Raw genomic sequence first — 21,498 nt, 5'->3', positions numbered from 1 at the left:
GCCTGGAGGATTAAAAACAGTAACAGTGCCAATGTGTGTGTAGTTAAATGCTCCAAAACATCTTATACTTTAAACTTTAATACAAGTATACCTGCAACCTACACATACCTAACTATATATAAAATACAGTTTACAACACATTTTTGAAACATTCCACTTTGCCATTTAATAAACATCCACAAAACACACACAGAAAATACAAGTATTTTGTATATCCATATGTTATCCATAACATTTATATAAACAGAAGTCTATGAATTTTTTAGTTCTTGCTTCTTTCCATAAGCTTCTACTGTTTCAGTTGTTCAACTGCAAACACAATTACTTCAACTTCTGCTATGATTCAAAAAGCAACTCCAACCCCCAGCCACAGGGTGGCAGTACAGGACATGTTTCATTGAGAATGAGCCAAGACCGTGATGACCCCGAGCCTTTCCGAGTTTCTCACATTGCATACCCTGCACAGATTGACCCAGATAACTGCATCATGCGTACGGCCTGTCCCAGTCACCGCATCCTCAGCATTAGCCCATCACTATGCCGTACAGATCAGTCCATCTGCTGGGTATTTGGGTACAGCACTCTCAGAACCCCTCCACCAATCCACTGTCTCGCACAGGGACTCAAAATACAAGGCTGCCCCCAGCCTTAAAGCACAGCTTTAGTCTATGCTGCAAACTGGTCGCGCCATTTTTGAAAAATGGGGGTAAATCTGCGTGCGCAAGGTGGCCCAGCCCCAGAAGGAGCCGCACAGGAACCCCGTCATCACTGCTTGACCGCGCCGCGGTTCTTTCTCTCTCAGATTAAGGGCAGAGATTTGGGCTTCTGGCTTCCTGAGGCCCCAGAGCTCGCCCCTGTCCCGCCAGGAAGCATTCCGGAGAGCGAATGACGGCGAGCAGCCGCGTGTCCGATGCAGGGTGACGGGACGGGACGGTCCCAGGAGATGGACGACCCACCCCCCCCCCCCCCCCCCCCCCTTGCCACCACTGTACTATGGCGGAACGGAAGTGCCAGATGAAAACATCGCCCAGCCGAGCTTTTAATTAGCAGCCCGCAGAGGAGACTGACACAGATGTGCCGTAACCATAGGGCCCGTGGGTAAACTTGGCCAAGTTCCCCAATTAAAAGGTGTTTTCTGAAGTACAGTGTTAATCAGCAAGTGAGTTTCCAAGGAAGCAATTTTTTTTTTTTTTGCAAAGTGTTGTTAGCAGTCACTAAACTGGTCGCACATACCTCATCTCCCCATTCACTCTGCATTAAAGCAGAACTGTCAGTCAAACACGATGGCACCGAGTGGGTAATACAGTCCTTAATACATCTGGATCTGTCTGCCAGTCTAGCCGGTGTGAGATCAGGGGTCAGTAAGCAGTGTGCTGACCGCTTCCCAGCAGCCCTACTGTATCAACTCTGGCTGACAGAAGCAAGAAGTAGCCAGAGAATGATGGTCAAAGCAAGAAATACACACTCCATTAAACAGTCAGATGGCCGGATGCAGCAGCTCCACAAACAGCTAAACTGACACAACTTTCAAGAGAGTGCATACATATTCCCATTTAACTAAAGAGAAGATTATAGAAGGCTATTTACTTTAAAATATATAGGCTACAATTATATGAATTAAACAACTACAAGTATTTTTTATTTTTATTTCTCATAACGGGCTGATTCAAACAAAACTTGCAACGACAACAACAACAAAAAAGCAGTTCTACACTTAAAAAGGCGCTTCCAATTTTAACTAGCTTGAGATGATGATGACAATGATGATGATGATGATGATGATGATGATGAATAATAATAATAATAATAATAATAATATGGAAAGTTCAGATAGCCACTTAAATCTTTCCACTGGTAGGACATTAGAACAGTGACAGTCTTGTCCACACCGTTTAACACCGCTCACAAAAACTACATACAACACCGTAGTGAAGGGTGGAAAGCCCGAACCAAATTAATCTACGAATAATTTAGTAAAATTACCAATTATCCTTTCTCTCTGGAGAGCACCATGTTTGACAGTCCATCGACACAAAACGTTGTACTAGAAACAACGTGTGCAGTTCTTTTCGTTCCGATATAAGTTTCATTTTCGCCCTGATAGACAGTGACACGTCTTTACTATCTGCTTTTTCTATTACATTACATGTTGACGTTATCTGGCTTTTTAGCAATTCGTATTGTTCTATGCTAACGGAAAACTATCAGTCTAAGGTAAGTAGTGCCTTACTCGCGAACTCCACGGACCAATTGTGATTTCTGTACTGTGGCTAGTTTCGATTACTTTGTTTTGTGCATATTTAATTTGTTTAGTAGATTATTTATACCAGCAGTATTTCGAAGTTGCGTTGATCGAGCATATATTGTTTTTTTTGTTTTTTTTACTGATTTTGTGTGCGTTCTGTTCAGTTCGCCCACAGCAATGGAAGACACGGCTGTGGACCTAATTACCCTGCAGATGCTGCAAGCGGCTCAGGCGACAGTGAGAGCGAGTCCGTTAGGAGTAATAAACACGCCAATGATCCCCGGGAGTCAAACTACATTGCCACTGAACACCGCATGCGATATCCATATCAAAATGGAAAACCTGCAAAGGACTGGTTTGTATTTACATTTTTTATATAGGCGCTCTGTCCAGAACACCAGGGAAGTCTGTACTCTTTGGTAAATGACATGGTAATTTTATTGACAGTTCAGTATACTTGTCATTTAAATTAATTATTCAGTGCACGGTGAAAAAAGCGCCCCCTACTGTCCTATCGATATTACCTCCAGCAGCAACTGCCCATTCAAATGCTACATGTGCCCAAATGCTTCCTGTTCAAAAGGAAAAGGAAGTCATAGAGTAAGGTAGCTTCTTAAAACTCTGCACCTGTTTGTTTTTTTGTTGTTGTTGTTGTTGATCGGCAGGCTCTTTTAAGATAAGAGGAGTAGCCAATCAGTTTGCAAGGAGACCTGCAGGGGGCCGCTTTGTCACCATGTCCGCAGGGAACTATGGGAAGTCATTTGCATATGCGACGAAACACTATGGAACTCAGGGCAAAGTCGTGATGCCAGAAACGGCCCCTCCATCGAGGTCCGTGCTGATACAGGTAGCGTACTTGTGTCTGATTCTGACGAGTGCAATCTCGTAATATGCCAACAGTTTATCATGATTTAAAACATTGGTGTGTGCGTGTGCACGTGCGTGAATGTGTACACACACAAATCTCCAGTGGCTTGCTGCACGGATGTCTTTTGGCAGAGTTTTGGGGTCGAGGTTGAGCGCGTGCCAACGTCCCGCCTGGTGGAGGTGGTGAACCGGTGTGTTCGGCAGGAGAACATGACGTTCCTGCACCCCCACGATGACGTCGACCTGATCGCTGGCCACGCGAGGTACGGACCCGGGAAAGACACACTCTTCATCTACATAAATGTCTCCATGGCAACCTCAGGCCTGGCCTGCTTTCATGGAGAATGCCCATGTTCAGACTCCAGGCCGGGGCAAAAAATCTGCCACGCCAGCAGTGTGTCAAAAGAACATGCAGGAGAGGCTCTGATGAGCATGCCCTGTCAATCTGGGCAATTTATAAGACATGTTCATGATGCCCGTGACAGTTACAGCTGCATAGCGCAAGTTGAAATGGGGAAAGAACCAATGGGTTCAAATGTAGATGGTGAAAATGATTTTTTATTTTTCCAAATTTGCCCTTTTTATCTACTTTTTATTTTATTTTTATAAAGCATATGCATTTGTTAGTTTTGTTTTCCAGGACTTCCAAGAATTCTACGTTTAGGAATGGTGAATGTTTTCCCTTTCTGTCCTTCCAAATCACTTTGTCCCTTCGCTGTGCCGGTAGCGTTGGCCTTGAGATCTTGGAGGCGGTGCCGAACCCGGACGTGGTGGTGGTCTGCTGCGGGGGAGGGGGTCTACTGGCGGGGGTCGCTGCTGCCGTCAAACTCTCCGGCTGCGAGAACGCGCGGGTCTACGGGGTGGAGCCCACGGGGGGTGGGTACTGCACTGTGCCCTGATTACCGGCCAATCAGATTGCAGAGGTTTTGATCCAAATGCTCAGCCAGGTCTGATAGACTGAGATATCCTCTCACACACTGTAATACCCAGTAGTAATACACAATAGTAATAATAATAATAACACATTTTATTTGTTCAGCATTTCTAACATGCTAAATACACTGCACAGAGTGCAAGAGTGTATTTACAGTGCAATGAAGACATACCGTACACCCATGTCTGAGTACTGCGTGACTAAGGCAGTGCAGGTTCATTCCACTGTACTGCCATGATCATCAAAATATTGGGGGGGTAGAAAACATTAAAAAAATTTAGCCACACACGAGTTGTCTGCTGCACAGAGAGCTATCGTACAGTACGTACATGGCACGGAAGCCCTCCCACTCCCACTCCCACTCCCACTCCCATTCCCATTCCCTCTCCCGACATCTGTCAGACGTCAGATAGCAGCAGCGCAGCCGGTTGCTAACGCTAACGTACTTGTTCCTGGGTTGTGTGGTTTCACTGTGAAGCTCACTGCTGTGGCTTTCCCAGCTTGCACCATGTTCAGGAGCTTCGCCGAGGGGCGGCCCGTCGAGATGGACGCCAAGAGCATCGCCGCCGGACTGGCCCCGCCCTCCGCAGGTAACCGCCGCGCTGGCCCCGCCCTCCGCAGGTAACCGCCGCACTGGCCCCGCCCTCCGCAGGTAACCGCCGCGCTGGCCCCGCCCTCCGCAGGTAACCGCCGCGCTGGCCCCGCCCTCTGCAGGTAGCCTCCATTAAAGGTCTCTGATTCCAGTGGCGGGAACGGTTATGAAGCATGATGGGATTGTTTCTGGCTCCTGTATGGTACCTACCCTTCGGATAAGTGCAATTTTGTTTTGTTTTTTCTCACTTTGCTTACTCTCAAGTTTGTTGCTGGCAGCATTATTGATAGCGCGTAAAGGAATGTGTGTTACATGCTGAAGGTCTGTGTGTTACACATTGAAGGTGTGTGTGTTGCATGGTGAAGGTGTGTGCTGGTGTGTGTGTCCCAGGTCGCCTGCCGTACGCCCTGTGCCGGCGGTACGTAGAGGAGATCGTGCTGGTCAGCGACGAGGAGATCGAATCCGCCGTGTCCACGCTGTACCGCTCCGGCTTCCTGGTGGAACCCTCCGGAGCCGCGGCCTTCGCCGCCGTCGCCAACGACAGGATCCCCGACATCGCCGGGAAGACCGTGGTGCTCATCCTGAGCGGCGGAAACATCGGCAAGGACGAGCTGGCCCACTTCCCCGACTGAGTCAGCGTCCCCGCAAACCACCTAACACTGAAGTCCCCGCAAACAACCTAACACTACAGTCCCTGCAAACCCTCTAACACCAAAATCCCCGCAAACTATCTAACACTGAAGTCCCCAAAAACCATCTAACACCGCAGTCCCCACAAACCCTCTAACACTGAAGTCCCCACAAACCATCCAACACCGCAGTCCCCACAAACCCTCTAACACTGAAGTCCCCACAAACCATCTAACACTGCAGTCCCCACAAACCCTCTAACACTGAAGTGGCAGAACGATGACAGTCGAATTTGGATAATTTCTCTGTCGACAGGGAAGCAGGATTCTTGATTTGCGGAACATTATCAAGCACACACAGAAGCACATTTTCTTCCAACCACTATGTTGGGGGGGGGGGGTTGGGGGGGATAAAAAAAAATCTCCTGTGATCTTCCAGCCCTCTTGCGTCTTTTGCCTTTGGAAGGAACCGGGACGTTGCGGTCAGAGAAACTGCATTTCTGTGAATGCTTGAAGCCTTTCCCTCGTAAATAAAATACTGAATTGCCGCAGGTTTCAGCTTTGAAATAAAAACAGTGCATGGATGGTGATGTCACCTCTGCCTTGCGAGCAGGAGAAGCTGCTGTGAGTCTCGCAGGGGTGTGATGTTTGCTGCACATGGGGGGGCGTCATGCAGCTATACAAAAAACCTGGATTTTTCCAACACTGGGGGTGTTTTATTCAACTGTGAATATAACCTTATGAATGGGCACAGCGGCCACATTTTATATTCAGCTTCACGTCAGTGCTTTGATGAAGAGATATAGATATGTGTGTGAGTGTGTGTGTGTGTGTGTGTGAGTGTGTGTGTGTGTGTGTGTAATGTAAGTACTACATCATACACAAACACATTATACACATTTCAAACTCGGCTATTAAAAGGTGGAAAGTGGCGCCGGCTGCAGTATTTCCCCGTATTTCAGTGCATATCTCTGAGTCAGGAGCCGGTAAGCAAGCGACGCTCGCACCGATGATTCCACCATGCAGACGGCAGTCACCATGGCAACGCGTCGGCCCGCCAGAAGCTCCGCCACCCACAGGCTTCTCGCGCACCGCGCGCAAAGCCGTACTTTTCCCGCCGTTTCACGCTCTTATCCGAGCGGCGCCCCGCCTGAGACGGTTCGGCCTCACCCCCCCCCCCCCCCCCCCCCCCCCCCCCCCCCCCCCCCCCCCCCCCCCCCCCCCCCCCCCCCCCCGCTTTTGTGCTTTTGACTCAGCCGTTCACACCTGGAATTATGTGGGATGGCGGTTCGGAAAACAAGACGGATTCACGCGTTACGGTCAATACAATCGCAGCAAATGGGGAGGCCTGTACCTTCCCCAGGCCTGAGAGCAGGAGAGTGGTTAAGTGGCCTGGTAATCATATGAATGCAAACCAACTCACGGCGCTATCTTTAATAGCCTAAACGCAGGTTATTAATAACTACAGCTATTCACCCTGCCTGCGTTCCAGTTAAAGAATATTACCACAGTCCTGTTTGAATAATAACTACAGCTATTCAACCTGCCTGCGTTCCAATTAAAGAATATTACCACAGTCCTGTTTGAAAACGGAACAGCACGGTTTCAAGAATCTGCCATTCTGTTTTGGTGAAACTTTATTAAAATGTTGTACTTTTTAAAAAAAAATTTTTAATTTTTTTTTTTTAATTTTTTTTTTAAGAGATGATCAGATAAAATGGCGATCCTGGGCATTGTGTCCTCCCCAGTACCCTCGGCGCATCTGTTCTGTAGTCCGGGGCCAATATTTAAAGCCACACACCGGGACAGCGCCACAGGGGCGTGTAGAGCTGGCTGCTCAGTCATGTGATCTCAGCAGCTGTCTGGAGATTAACGGCCTTGTGTTTGATCAGACAGGAAAATGATATTTGGAGATGGGTGCTGATCAGACAGTAAAGTGATATTTGGAGATGGGTGCTGATCAGACAGTAAAATGATATTTGGAGATGGGGTGCTGGTTCGGTAAGTCAAAGGCTTCACTCCAGGCTTTGGGTTTCAAAGAGAAGATCAGTGTGTTGCCAGAACAACACTTTTCTTGTAAATATTCTGCATTAAAGTTTTATGTGAGTATGAGCCGCAATTAATTGATTTAAAGATTAAATGTTAATAGGCGAGTCTGAAACTGAGAACAACACACAATGCAGCACAGCCCTGAGCTCAGAAACTAATAAACAAAATAAAAAAGGTTTATGTTTCAGAAATGGAAGACACATTCTGAGCACTTCAAGAAATGGCAACCCAAAGTCAATCCGCTGCAGGCCTGCATGCTGCGACAAACTTTCTGCCTTTTTTCGGCTCAAATTTATTTTCTCAACCGTATTTTATGAAAAGCAGTCAAGGCCCAGAGCACCAATCACAATCAAGGGATTCTCCCGGCGACTCACCGTTTCAAGGTTAAGTCCACCGTGTTCTTCTCATGCAGATTGCCTTTGAAGGTGAAACGCCCCAGTAGATAAACAGCCCCAGAATGGAAACAAACGACGCAAAGCACAGGCGCTGACTGCTTCCCAGCAGGGCCAGAGAAAACAACTGGAGAAATAACCGCTTTTTTCCCAAAATCGTCCCACCTCGTGGTCACGAGTGAACCTCTGCCTGGTGCTGTTGGGCTGGAAGTGACCAAACCAGCCGCTTGCCAGGTGTAATTTACCATTCCAGTGGGCTTTGTGCCGTGGGACGTTTTATCCGAATAGCAGCATCAAGACGTTCACCCGTTTTCATTCTCTGTCCTTGTTTGCTGTCTTTCTGTCATAGCAAGCTGTTAATATGAAAAAATGACCCTATAAATTTACAAACGGCTTTACAGATTGTACACTACGCCGGGTTAAGTCAAATCAATGCCAGGACAGAGAAAATCTATGCGGGGCCTCTCGGGCAAACCATGTTTTTATGGATTAGGCAAGGCACTGACAAATAAGTCAAAAGCCTTTCCCTTCTGAAATTCCCAACGCATGCCAATTATGCACCCCAAGCAGAGCCACAGGGGTGAAAACGCGGGTTTTTGGAGAGCGTTAAAAAAAAGAATTTTTTTTTCCAGTCCGTGTCCTCGCGCGACTTCGCTTCCTGAGAGAGCTGTAAGCCTCGGCGCGCAGGTGGGCGGGCGGGGTGGGGGGGGGGGGGGGAGGGGGGGCAGGATTACGCCTCTTCAGGAGCTCCTTTTGATGCCTGGGAGGGGAAACCGGGACGTTCCAGCACGCTTCGCCGATCTGCCACAAACCGGTTTTCGCCTGGAAACGTCTGGTGGGACCGTTCTCTGGGGAGGGGGGGGAGGGGGGGGGTTTCAGGGGTGTCACCTCAAGGCTCTCTCCCGCCCCCTGCTGCCCGGGGGGATGATGGGGATGATGTTGTCCTTGAAGACGTTCTGCGTACGTCGTTTCATGTGCTGTTGGACAGCAGGAGTTTCTTTTTTTTGCCGCTGTAAGTGTATCCATCTAATGCTGGTGCACAGCAGGGGACGTACCGTCCTCCGAATATATCAGTGCTTTTCAGCAGGTCCCCGGGGGGGGGGGGGGGAGGCTACCTAATTACCTTTTAGGGCTCACAGTTTGGAAAAAAAAAGAAAAATCCCTCCTTTTCAAAGCGGGCCAACTTAGCAGCTGCCTGATGAAGATGCACATTAATGCCCCTCCTTTAGATTACACACTGAATGTACCTAGGGGCCTTAAATGGCATTATTCGGGCAGGTATTAATGGGCACACGCTGCAGGAGAAGATGGAGACGGCACTAAATGAGTTGGCACGGAATGCCTGGTGCACCATCATGGGAGGGGGGGGCGGGGGCGGTGGCGGGGGGGGGGGAGGACGCTGAGTGATGGCGACATTCGGCTCTCAGCTACAAAATGGACACCACCTGGCCCTTGGCACCTGCTGCTGACCACCTGGCCCTTGGTGTTGTTGATGGACAGACCAGCCCATCAGGTAGAGACCATCCATGTTCCGTGCGCTTACCAAGAGGAAAACAACACAAGAAGGAGAACAGAGAAAGGCAATAATCATCTGTATTATCATCACCTCTACCTGTGGGAGATGGCTGTATGTGGGGAGGCATTTTCAGAGAGGTGTTCTCAGGGACTGAATCTGATACTGCACACAGGGCTCTGCATGCCTGCTGGGATTTCAAACTCAGGCTAAATGCGGTCATATATACACACTGTGCAGAAAATGGAAAGGCTAATCGGATTTATCTGAGTTATTTATTTTACTGGATCTTAGTTCTGCAGATTAGTAAAATAACTTTTATGTTATAGTTGTATGACAGCTTTGTTGTCTAGCACCTTTCATCCAAAGAATTGCAGCTCAAAAGTACCGCGGCTCAAAGGGCAAACATTTCCTCGCCGGTCGCATTCATGTCTGTGAATGAAATGTGGCAATGCGGCCGTGTTTCCTGATGGGTTCTGAGAGCGCAATAGCCGGCGTTGGATCGGTGTTCTGGGGATGGTTTCACTGCTGGCCTTTTGAGTTGCGGTAACCGGAGAGGTCCCCTGAGCCTGATTGATTACGGTGGAACGGGCGCTCGGGAAGCTGACGGGGGAGTTTACTCAGGTAAAGAGAGACTCGGCGATGATTAATGCATCGCGCTCAGGTAAAGTAATTGAGGTCCGCGGGCCGGCAGCACCGGGGCCAATGCGCGTGTCAGGTAACGGGTTATTTAGTGCATCGTCAAACGGTGACTGAGCGGAAGGGGCCGGGATGTTTAACTGTAGGCTACGTCTGTAGAAGAGCCCCTGACACAAGCGCTAGCGCCAGAGCTGGGACAGAAGGGTTCGGTAGGGAGCAGCTCCCACAGAAGCGGGCTCCATCACCATCACAAAAACTCTGGGGTACCTCTAGAGAGTACTGAGGGAAAAACTAAAACTGACATCTAAATTTTCACGGCAGCGAAAAGGAAGGCTCTTTCTCTGACGCGACGGAAAGGAGGAGAAGAAGAAGGTCACATGCGTCACTCCTCACAGAGCCTGTTACAGTACATCCCCACAGCGATGATCAGTTTCCCGTATATACCCATGCAGGAACCCTGACAGGCTTTTGGAAACAAATGGGGCGACATAGCTCAGGAGGTAAGACCGATTGTCTGGCAGTCGGAGGGTTGCCGGTTCAAACCCCGCCCTGGGCGTGTCGAAGTGTCCTTGAGCAAGACACCTAACCCCTAACCCCTAACTGCTCTGGCAAATGAGAGGCATCAATTGTATATAAATGCAGTCCATTTACCATTTACCAAATGCAAATCCAGTCCTCCAGTATCAGTCAAATGTGACTGATCGATCAAATGTAGCTGCATTTCCTGCATGAATGACAAGGCAGTCAGACAGGTGCGTTTTGCGGGGAGAAGACAGCAGGTGGATTTTTAATGAATGGGAACTGAAGGCTGAGATTGGAGACACAGGCCCCCCGTGGACTTGTATTTAATTCTTAGCAACAAAAAAAAACGTGTCCTGAGGTGAACCCTTTGGAATTAGGCGGGTCCGCAGTGGCTCCTTTCCGGGCTGTTCCGTCCCGCTCACTACTCGGTCGGTTCTCTGCGTGTGCTCTCATACACAAAACTGAAGCTGAATGGTAAATTAACCCGCACAAATGAAAATTTACTGGTTGTCAGCGACAGACAGCGACTATTTATGGAGCCCTGTTTGAAGAACTGATATGCTGCCATGACAACCAGCGGCTTGCCGTCCTGTTCTGATTAGGGTAAAAGTTTCGATGGATTGATGAGGACAGTCAGGACAGTCTGAGCTGGGTTGAACCGTGGGTCACCGTGGAAACAGCATTACAGCTGAGAAGGTTCTGATATAATCTATCATGAAGCCTTTATATATATATATATATATATATATATATATATATATATGTGTGTGTGTGTGTGTGTGTGTGTGTGTACACATACACATGCATATATATGTGTGCGTGTGTGTGAGCACAGTAACCATCGTAACAACATCAAAGAAACAATATTATTTGCTCCCAGTCCTTGCAGGTTGTGCGTCTGCATCATCTGACGCGTGCCGTCACTGAAATCATCTGACCTGTTCCGAGGACAATACAACATGGCTTCCTGCACTGAGTTCTCCGGCATTTTTGCGATATTGTGTACTGTCTTTTTGTCACTGCTACCACCTGTTGAGGCGTTTGACGGCGGAGATGCGGTCGCACTGCTGCTCGGGATGACGATCTCAGTAGTGGGGTTCTGCGCCTGTCTAGGGTGGTATGCGCGAAGGACCAACGGACAGCTCTAAGTTGCGAACCTCAGCGGTGTGGCTGGCAGCTCGCTGTATGGCGCGTGCCTTCTTCTGCTCCGGCCACCTTGGATATCGTCTCTGGGGGACAAGCAACCGCTCAAAAGTAATCCTTTGAGTGCATGTACCCATGCAGATGCACCCAATCTAAACGATGTTACACTGCCGGGAATGAAAAAAAACCTTGCATACAAAAAAAGGGGACCACGCACTGTATGTCTCATGACCAGGAAGAAGAAGAAACAGGAAGATCACCGAGCATAGCGGATCCGTCGGAGAAATGGAGAGAAGAGACCTGAGAATCAGATTGGAGACGACTTTCATTGTGTTAAAGTAAAGACTAAGCGAACTTCGGCGGAACACGAATACGGCTTTGCGATGCAGCGCCGTTAAAGTGTTGTGTCGGTGTGCCCTGACACGATAACTAACTCAGCACTTATGTTCTCTTAACGCCTCTAATGCGTTGCTTCCTTCTTGTTCATTTCTGGTTTCGTTTTTGTATTGCACAAAATTAATGTGACTTAAACGCCTTGCTGTTGCTTTAAAAATGGGGTTACTCATAGCAAACTTAACGTCATAGTGCTCAAATAGAATGGAAAAAATGATATGTAATTTTTCCCAACACTTGGTGGAAAGGCTGCTGTTTTGTGAATTAATTTCTTTCCTCCCGATGGGTAATTCATCTTGAATTCTTGATTCGGTGTGCATAGTAGCCTGGAATTAGTTTTTATTCCATTCTGTATTTTTGAATACAAGCAGAAACCTCAAATATTCTGCGTGCTTTGACTAGCAATCAAAATCTTTTTTTCTTTTTTTAATCATAATTTTACATCAGTCTGTCTGGGTTTAAGTTTTTTAAATAAAATCTGTCTTTAGCATTCTTTTGACAATCCTGTCAAATTTGGACAGAAGCTCTTCTCAGGATTGTGTTGGCAGTTTGAGGGGTGTTTGGAGACTGTGGAAGAATGGATGATGATTTTACACTGATAAAAAGATTGATATTCAGGAAGATAAAAATGATATGTATGTTCAAGTGCTCCTGGATGATAAACTGTTCCAACAACAAACCCAAAATACCCTTAGCATTAAACCGCTACATGGCTTTATCCGGAGTAATTGCCTGCCATTCATTCACACTGTCATGGTTGAATGTTGCTGGAGATTTGAACCTGCAGTTTCACAGCATTCTGGTTTATCCTGTGGGTCGAAATCCCCACTCACAGTGGCTTGCATTGTGCCGGCCTTTCAGGGTTTTTTCAATGGGGTAGGGGAGAGAAGGTTCATCCAGGATGGCACGATTGACAAAAAACATTGAGAAGCAACGCGTGCCCCTTGAGTAAGGACTGAACCCACAGTCGCTGGCTGGGTGGTACCAGCACACTCAAGCTTTCAGGCATTACACTCTGTCCATCGTGTCATGTGCAGAATAATTAAATCAAGGCTGAGACGTAAAGTGCAAAAAAGTTTTGGTGCAACGGGCAATTGAACCCAAGCACCTCTGTTATGGCAGCTTTGCCTCAACGCTGTGGGCGAACCCAGCAGTGACTAGAACTGTTTGTCCATCAGCAGTGGACCCTCTCTCCCCACTTGAGGGGAACCACACGTGCCACTCAGGGGAGAACCTCACATGCCACTCAAGGGGAACCGCACATGCCACTCGGGGGGAACCGCATGCACTGCTCGGGGGGAACCGCACACGCTGCTCGGGGGGAACCGGACCCACAGGTGCTAGATGGAGATTTATCGGCACATTTTACAGTTTGAGCCACCCCAGAGCTCTGTGAGCCCAATCCCATCCATCACAGCTAAAGCTACAGCTTCAGAGAGGCCAGATGAAAAACAGGGAGACTGAATGGACACTAGCCAGACTTGAGCTCAGGTCTGTGTATTTACCAGTGGACTTCTCAACTGTACGACCACATTATAGCGGTCTTGAGTCTGATAGCATGTCGGTCATCGTTAAATGCCCACATCATTATGGCAATAGGAAAGCTTAAATGTACTTAAGCGTTTCCCAGTGAGGGACCTGGGTTCATGCCCAGGCACTGCGAACCCACGTCTTTAATCACAGTGCTGCCTTTCTCCAATGCGAATAATAATTAATAATGCGTTAATAATTATTAATAATGAATAAGTTGGGGGTCCAAACGTAGAGAAAACTATGAGAAGAAGGAGAACTGGCTGCTCTTGGACCCAATTAATTCGTAAATATAACATTTTATTTTTGACATTGAATTATCAGCATTGAACTGAAATTTTTTGAAAGGCTACTATAAGTCTTCTGGCTACTATACTTTCTGCCTGGATATTTTACATCACGCAAAGAGAAATTTTTCTTTTTCTAATTATTAGATTAAAATGCGAACTCAATAGGTTGGGTAGAATTGGATAAATATTTTGAGGGAGACACTTAGAATGATGCTAATGGTGTGTGTGTGTGTGTGAGAGAGAGAGAGAGGGAGAGAGGGAGAGAGAGAGAGAGAGAGAGAGGGAGAGAGAGAGAGAGAGAGGGAGAGAGAGAGGGAGAGAGAGAGAGAGGGAGAGAGAGAGAGAGAGAGGCAAATTATGTTATTTTTCTTGAGTTCAACGCAATCTTCCAGTAACCCTGTCATAGCGCAGCCTTGGATGACTGCTCCTATGATTAAAAGAATTTGCCATGCATTGATGCTACTGACTGTGGATTCGTAATGGTATTCTGTATGCGTCAATAATGCATATTGAGGCTAGACTATCCTGAGATGAACCTGTGTTATTTAAACGGGCAGGGTAACCCTTTACTGTCCATTATATATATATAAAAAATTTAAAAACAAGATGCAATCTACTCTCAATATGTCCAAAGTGCATGCATCAATGACTGATCCCAGTCGTAGAAAAAATAAAGAAATAATAAACAGTAATCTCATTTTCTTGTTTTTGCGCCATATCGCTTGGGAGGTTGTCAAACGCGATTCCATCCAGACATCCATATTATTCTCAACAGCGTGATAATGTACGATGCCTACTGGCTGTGTAAATTCGATGCGCTTCGCTTGAAATGAGTGAGTGTGTAGAACATGCGCGACTTTAAGACTGATGGAGGGATTTTGGGGCTACTGATACCGCTCTCAGTGAGCAGATGTTGCCGGGAAAGACAGCGCTACCGCATCCAGAGACGAGACGCGGCTTGGATCGCAAATAGGTTCAGTGCGCATGCGCTCTCGGTGCCGCTTACTGTATATTCACGGTGGGAAAACGAAGAACGGGCAACGATACCAGTCTTTTAAAACAGCAAAGTGACTTCTGCTATATAATTAGTCTCCGGGGAAACAAACTGGGAAATCAACAGGTATGATATTAATTCGTGTTTTAGCGGTCGTTTGCATTCATTTGGGACAGAATGGCGCTATTGCAGTCAATACATGGCTCGTTCTTACAAATTGTTCTGCTTGACGTGCTGTTTCGCCACAGTGCATGTCCAATCCAACATTTTACTGACAGAAACGCGGCGGAGGAAATGGGTAGCCTATATTGTGTGACACAAGAGAATGGAAAAGACCACCAGTCTGCGGTGTGTCACGTTGTTGAAAACCCCAGTGCGCTCTAATTTAATTACAAAACGTGCAGAAAACCGAGTATTTTTATTTTCTATACTGCACAGGGTCAGTTAATAAATGAAAATCCGTATGTAGCGACGTATTTGTCATGTAAACAACGCATGTCTCATATATTTATCCGATGTCATTTTTTTCATTTGCTAGTTCGAATGTGGTTATAGGCTATGTCAAGCCCGAGAGACTGAGAATAAAAGATAGCTTGGTCAGGAAACAAATACACATATAACACCGATGTTTAATATCTTATGTCGGTTTCATGGGTGATGTTTTGATTCGTTTGGACATTAGCCTTACCGGGAAATCGATAGGCTTGATAATAAACCTGCTTGATCGCCACGTTATCCTAATGAAGCCTTATTAAGTTGCGGCGTTCCAGTTAACGTTTGCACTGGAATAAAGGCATATTCTTATTCTTTATGCGTCCTCCATTCATTTTCAGTATAGAAGACAACGAGCTAAAAAGACGGTGCTCCGGGTAAGATATATTAATTTTGCAGGTTTTTTTTTGTTTGGGTGTGATCAACAGCTTCCTTGCTGCGTTTGTATTAATGTTTCACCCGTTATTGGATGTAACCCGACTTAGCCACATTTTAATCCTTTGTTCTTATCTGAGCTACATGACAACACTCATGGAAAATGAATCACCTTTAAACGATGATTTGGAAAATCGGTCTTTTTTGTGAGTTGCGGTTGTGTAGCGTACCTACACATTGAAAGAAACGGATACAAAGGCTGTTAATTATTATTGGCTAATCGGGATTAATATCGATGTTTTATCCGGTCGAACGGACAGATGAACGTGGCAATGCTAGGGCCGCTGCCATGCCTTGACTGCATACCGTTTTAATGCAATATATGATATCAGAGAAAACGGGGGAAAATGTGATTTAAAAAAAGAAAAAAAGCTGTATCAGACTGTATTTTAATACAGAAGCTCTTCATACATCTTCATAGCCTCAACAATGTAATGAAAAACAGTTTGGTGTGTGAGAAGAAGTCCTGATCAGGTGGATGGGTTATTTTTTCAGGTGCGATGAGAAAAAAGGAACAAAGGATGCCTTAGAAGAGAACGAGAGATACTTTCAAACCCCCAGGATCATATACATATACAGTTGAGGCCAAAAGTTTACATACACCTGGGCTAAAAATATTCAAACTCAGTTTTTCACAACTCAGTTGTGGCATCTACTTTGTTCACATCAGAGGTCATTTTGAAACAATCGATTGGAGACAGATTTATTTCAGCTTTAATTCATTATATCAGAATTCCAGTGGTTCAAAAGTTTACATACACCAAGTTGACTGTCTCTGGAAAATTCCAGAAATTGATGTAATTAATTTTTACCAGCTTCTGGTTGGCCAATTGTGATAATCAGGAGTTAATTAGCACATGTGGCTGTATTTAAGGGCCTACCTTTAGAGTCACTGCCTTTTTGCCCTTGATACAATGGGAAAATCTAAGCAACTCAGCAAAGACCTCAGAAAAAAAATAGCGGTCCTCCACACGTCTGGTTCCTCTTTTGGAGCAATTTCCAAACAACTGAAGGTCCCACGAGCATCTGCACAAACAATTGTATGCAAATAAAAAATCTTGGGACCACACAGACACTGTATCGTTCAGGAGGCACAAATTAACTCCCAGGGCTGAACAAACTTTGGTTCAAACAAACAAACTTTTTCAACTGAACCCCAAGACAACAATAAAGCAACTGGTGAAGGAGCTGGAGGCGTCAGGTACCAAAGTATCTACATCCACCATTAAGAGAATCCTGCATCGCCATGGCCTGAAAGGCTGTCACGCAAGGAAGAAGCCCCTACTCCAAAACTGGCATAAAAAAGCCAGAATGAAGTTTGCAGGTGGACAAGGACGAAGACCTAGCTTTTTGGAGGAGTGTTCTCTTGTCAGATGAAACAAAAATTGAACTGTTTTGCCATAATGATCACCGCTATGTATGGAGGAAAAAGGGTGAGGCTTTTAATCCCAACTGTGAAGGATAGGGGTGGCAGCATCATGTTGTGGGGGTGTTTTGCCGGAAAAGGGACAGGTGCGCTTCAGAAAATCATGAGGAAGGCGGATTATCTAGAAATATTGAAGCAACACCTCAAGACATCAGCTAGAAAGTTAAAACTTGGTCGCAACTGGATCTTCCAGCAGGACAATGATCCTAAGCATACCTCCAAAGTTGTAACAAAATGGCTTAAAGACAACAAAGTGAAAGTATTGGAGTGGCCATCACAAAGCCCTGACCTGAATCCCATAGAAAATGTGTGGACTGAACTGACAAAGCATGTCTGAGCAAGGAGGCCCACAAACCTGACTGAGTTACACCAGGTCTGTCTGGAGGAATGGGCAAAAATTCCGGCAAAGTACTGTGAGAAGCTTGTGGAAGGCTACCCCAGGCATTTGATTAAAGTTAAACAATCAAGAAGCAATACCACCAAATACTAACAAAGTGTATGTAAACTTTTGACCCACTGAAAATCTGATATAGAACATAAAAGCTGAAATAAGTCTGTCTCTTAGCTATTATTTTGAAATTCCCTCTTATGGAAATAAAGCAGATACCTTAATTGACTTAACACAGGAAATGTATGGTACCATGAAATGTGTGGAGTTGTGAAAAAATTGAGTTTGAATGTCTTTAGCCAAGGTGCGTGTACACTTTTGGCCTCAACTGTATATATACATTATGTGATTTGATTTAAAAAGAAAAGCACCTCAAATGGATGTGTCTCTTCCCCAGTGCCTGTGGATCATGAGACTGGACTGAAGCGAGTCTCATGATTCCTCCTCCTCCATCTATGGCGAACTACAGCCATGCGGCCGAGCACAGCTTCCTGCAGACCGTCTCCCCACTGGCCACCTTCCTCAAGCTGACCTCCCTGGGATTCATCATCGGCGTGGGCGTGGTGGGCAACCTGCTCATCTCCATCCTGCTGGTGAAGGACCGCAGCCTGCACCGCACGCCGTACTACTTCCTGCTGGACCTGTGCGCCTCGGACGTCCTCCGCTCGGCCGTCTGCTTCCCCTTCGTCTTCACCTCCGTCAAGAACGGCTCGGCCTGGACGTACGGCGCGCTCACCTGCAAGGTGATCGCCTTCCTGGGCGTGCTCTCCTGCTTCCACACCGCCTTCATGCTCTTCTGCGTCAGCGTCACGCGCTACCTGGCCATCGCGCACCACCGCTTCTACACCAAGCGGCTCACCTTCTGGACCTGCCTGGCCGTCATCTGCATGGTGTGGACGCTGTCCGTGGCCATGGCGTTCCCGCCGGTGCTGGACGTGGGGACGTACTCCTTCATCCGGGAGGAGGACCAGTGCACGTTCCAGCACCGCTCCTTCAGGGCCAACGACTCGCTGGGCTTCATGCTGCTGCTGGCCCTCATCCTCCTCGCCACGCAGCTCGTCTACCTCAAGCTCATCTTCTTCGTCCACGACCGGCGGAAGATGAAGCCGGTGCAGTTCGTGCCGGCCGTCAGCCAGAACTGGACCTTCCACGGGCCCGGGGCCAGCGGCCAGGCGGCCGCCAACTGGCTGGCGGGTTTCGGCAGGGGCCCCACCCCGCCCACCCTGCTGGGGATCCGGCAGAACACCAACGCGGCGGGGCGGCGGCGCCTGCTGGTGCTGGACGAGTTCAAAACGGAAAAGAGGATAAGCAGGATGTTCTACGCCGTCACCTTCTTCTTCCTGGCGCTGTGGGGGCCCTACCTGGTGGCCTGCTACTGGAGGGTGTTCGCCAGGGGCCCCGTGGTGCCCGCCGGGTACCTGACTGCAGCCGTCTGGATGAGCTTCGCCCAGGCCGGGGTCAACCCCTTCATCTGCATCTTCTCCAACCGGGAGCTGAGGCGCTGCTTCAGCGCCACCTTGCTTTACTGCAGGAAGTCCCGGTTGCCTAGGGAACCCTACTGCGTTATATGAAGGTCTGGCTTTTCCGCGGCTGGTCGCGCGGTCGCTCATAACGCCGTAACGGTGTTCCGCCTTCTTCAAGGACCTGGCGGAAATCGAGACTGTCGGCTGTTAACTTCAGAACACGATTAAAAGCAACATGCGAGGGGGGAGGGGACGCCTGTGGAATAATCTGCTGGAACAGAAGTGTTTATGTTCTAGTAAACCGTTGCTCTGGAAACACTTTTGGAAGCTACAGAGAGCTCAATGGATCAAAACACAAAGACTCAGCCCCATGTATCGGATATCTGAAGATTTTTCTATAATCTGTGGATTTAAGGGGGGGGGGGGCAAGCAAAAACAATGACCTCTGAGGAGTGGTGGGATTTGTTTTACATTAAAAAGTTGCACTAAAGAGAAGATATGAAAGTGTTTTTTGTTTTTTTTCTTCTTGACGGTCGTGTTGCAAAAGGACATCTTTGGTTATTTTCGTATGAAACACTGAATTCTTTCATTGAGAAAAGATGTGTGTGCTTTGCCGTAATGGAGTAAGTGTCCCGGGTGGAATGCACCTTCACAAGAGGATAAAAAAGTGATTTCAGTGTAAGTGTTGTTTTTCATTTCAGAGGGTGGGGTTCAGGGTGGGTTGGGCAGATAAGGGGATAATATTGTCTCCTATGATGTAATTACATCTTATTTATTGTAGTTTTATTAGTAACCATATTTCCCTTCGGGTGTCACTGTTACTTTTCTCTGCTGTTTTTTTTATAGAAAAGAAATGACAGGTGTTTTGAAACGCAGCACCTTTGAGAAGGTTAAAGGTTAAAGGTTAAAGGTTAAAGCCCAGATGAACAGTATCATGGCCCTCCCCTCGTTTCTGTCCCCAGAACGCGGCTCACGTGTTCCGTGGCTGCTGTCGAGCGGGATCCACTCCACACCACTTTGTTTTTCGACGGTTAAAATATCCCTTTTCTGTTCCTTCATCCTCCCGGAAGGCTTCTGCCACTGAGAAGGCCTTTTCCGTTTCAGTTCGCTGTGTATGAATTCTCTCTACGGTCCCTCATAACTGCCTCCTACACACGGCAACAGTGGCCTAATTCCTTTTAAAAAAAATTTTAAAAAGCAATTAAAGAAGCAGTTTGCTACATACCACCAATGAGCTCCGGCCCCAGTGAATCAGTGTGTGTTCATTTGCTGGGCAATTTACTTGCCAGAGCCTTAGTATGAAACCTTGCACAATTTGGACAGATATATAAACACTGTATCAAAGGCACACTGTCAACTTTATGCTCTCTCTGTTCATCTCAGCTGATTGTTTTGAATTGCTTACTTTCTTGTGGCCATTTTGCAGTATTTATTACTTATGATATATATGTTTGTTTGTTTTTCTTTTGTATTTTAGCGGTAGATGGAGTGTGGGTATGTGAGTGATTCGTTTTGAAGGTCCGGATGTAAAGTAGGTACATTTTAAGTTTAGGATTGCATTTGCCAAAAAAAAAAAATGTACCTGTGTAATCTGTTGCTTAAAAAGTTGGGAAATAAAAATTCCACGTTTTGCAAATCTGTTTTTTTTTTTTTTGTTGATATTTCCCGAAAACAAACTGGATGCAGACAGTGTCACTGGCTCTTAATGGGTACACTGTTAGAAATGATGTCATTGCTTAAAGCTGAGACATGAATGTGTTGCCTGGTTCCGCACCCCTGTCTGTAAGAATTCCACCCCCCTGCCGATTCACATTTTGTCTCTGATTCTGTGATGCGTGTCCTCCTGCACTTATTCCACCACTGCCTCTCTCACCCTTTATTCTTAGCAGTTATCAGCCGGGGGACTTTCTCTTATTTTACAGGCCTGTAAAGAACGTGGCAGTGAAATAAATTGAAACAGAGACGACCTGCAGTTTTTAAATTGATGAATGACAAATTCTTTCATTGACAATTCGGCCCGAAGTGACGCCGATGTGTGAGCGGTTCTTTTTCAGAGCTGTAAGATCAGCTGGTTATATCACCGCTCAAGGGCTTTCTAAACCAACTCTGTGGTAAAGACGTGAAAGCTAGTTTGTAAACACTGAGCCATTTTCAGTAGCTGACTTGACTTGTAAATGTAAAGAAAAAAAGAAGTGTTTTCCTGCAAGGACAGCAGTTTCTGGTACCGGGATTGTATAGAACAGTGTCATTAATGCTGTCGTTAACGCTGTATTGGGAAGGCCCCTTTTTTTTTTTTTATCTTGATGGCATCTATATCAAGTTTAGTGCTGATGAAGTCATCATTAACAACTCAGGGCTCTGTGGGGGAAAAAAAAAAAAGTCTACCGACAATGAACCCGCAACCCCCTCGTTTGCCGGTGACTGTGCCCCCGTTCACACACAGCAAAGAGCGGCTTCAGTCACTCATTCACCGGCATCCGGTGGCTGGAGGTGTTCCACCAGCGTCGTCTGAGACAAGTCCTCCATATAACAGGGATGGACAAAGTATCAAACCTGGAAGTG

At 46.8% G+C, this 21,498-nt stretch overlaps 3 protein-coding genes across 5 annotated transcripts; all 3 read left to right on the top strand.

The window, feature by feature from the left end:
- Window positions 1-2,034: 2,034 nt before the first annotated feature.
- srr (serine racemase) lies at window positions 2,035-5,663 on the top strand. Of its 2 annotated transcripts, none has more exons than XM_035401388.1 (7): window positions 2,035-2,214; window positions 2,410-2,600; window positions 2,911-3,092; window positions 3,245-3,375; window positions 3,840-3,988; window positions 4,547-4,667; window positions 5,029-5,663. In XM_035401388.1, exons 2-7 carry the CDS (start codon window positions 2,423-2,425, stop codon window positions 5,345-5,347), a joined length of 1,080 nt encoding a protein of 359 aa, XP_035257279.1. In that variant the 5' UTR covers window positions 2,035-2,214; window positions 2,410-2,422; the 3' UTR covers window positions 5,348-5,663. The 2 variants fall into 2 exon arrangements, with proteins under 2 accessions (XP_035257279.1, XP_035257281.1); XM_035401390.1 differs by having other exon boundaries at window positions 2,043-2,214; window positions 4,547-4,636; window positions 5,029-5,352.
- A 5,635-nt stretch (window positions 5,664-11,298) lies between these two features.
- Window positions 11,299-12,636, top strand: LOC118218723 (small integral membrane protein 30-like). The gene has a single exon (XM_035401355.1). The coding sequence runs from the start codon at window positions 11,342-11,344 to the stop codon at window positions 11,528-11,530; it is 189 nt and encodes a 62-aa protein (XP_035257246.1). The 5' UTR covers window positions 11,299-11,341; the 3' UTR covers window positions 11,531-12,636.
- A 1,411-nt stretch (window positions 12,637-14,047) lies between these two features.
- On the top strand, window positions 14,048-19,351 carry LOC118218739 (probable G protein-coupled receptor 85). 2 transcript variants are annotated; one of them, XM_035401382.1, is made up of 2 exons: window positions 14,048-14,858; window positions 17,871-19,351. In XM_035401382.1, exon 2 carries the CDS (start codon window positions 17,908-17,910, stop codon window positions 19,042-19,044), a length of 1,137 nt encoding a protein of 378 aa, XP_035257273.1. In that variant the 5' UTR covers window positions 14,048-14,858; window positions 17,871-17,907; the 3' UTR covers window positions 19,045-19,351. The 2 variants fall into 2 exon arrangements, with proteins under 2 accessions (XP_035257273.1, XP_035257274.1); XM_035401383.1 differs by lacking the exon at window positions 14,048-14,858 and adding an exon at window positions 14,880-15,601.
- The last annotated feature ends 2,147 nt before the right edge of the window (window positions 19,352-21,498 follow it).

The sequence above is a fragment of the Anguilla anguilla genome, chromosome 19 (genome assembly GCF_013347855.1).
Source record: "Anguilla anguilla isolate fAngAng1 chromosome 19, fAngAng1.pri, whole genome shotgun sequence".
Taxonomy (NCBI): domain Eukaryota; kingdom Metazoa; phylum Chordata; class Actinopteri; order Anguilliformes; family Anguillidae; genus Anguilla; species Anguilla anguilla.
This window is presented reverse-complemented; position numbering and strand designations above follow the sequence as displayed.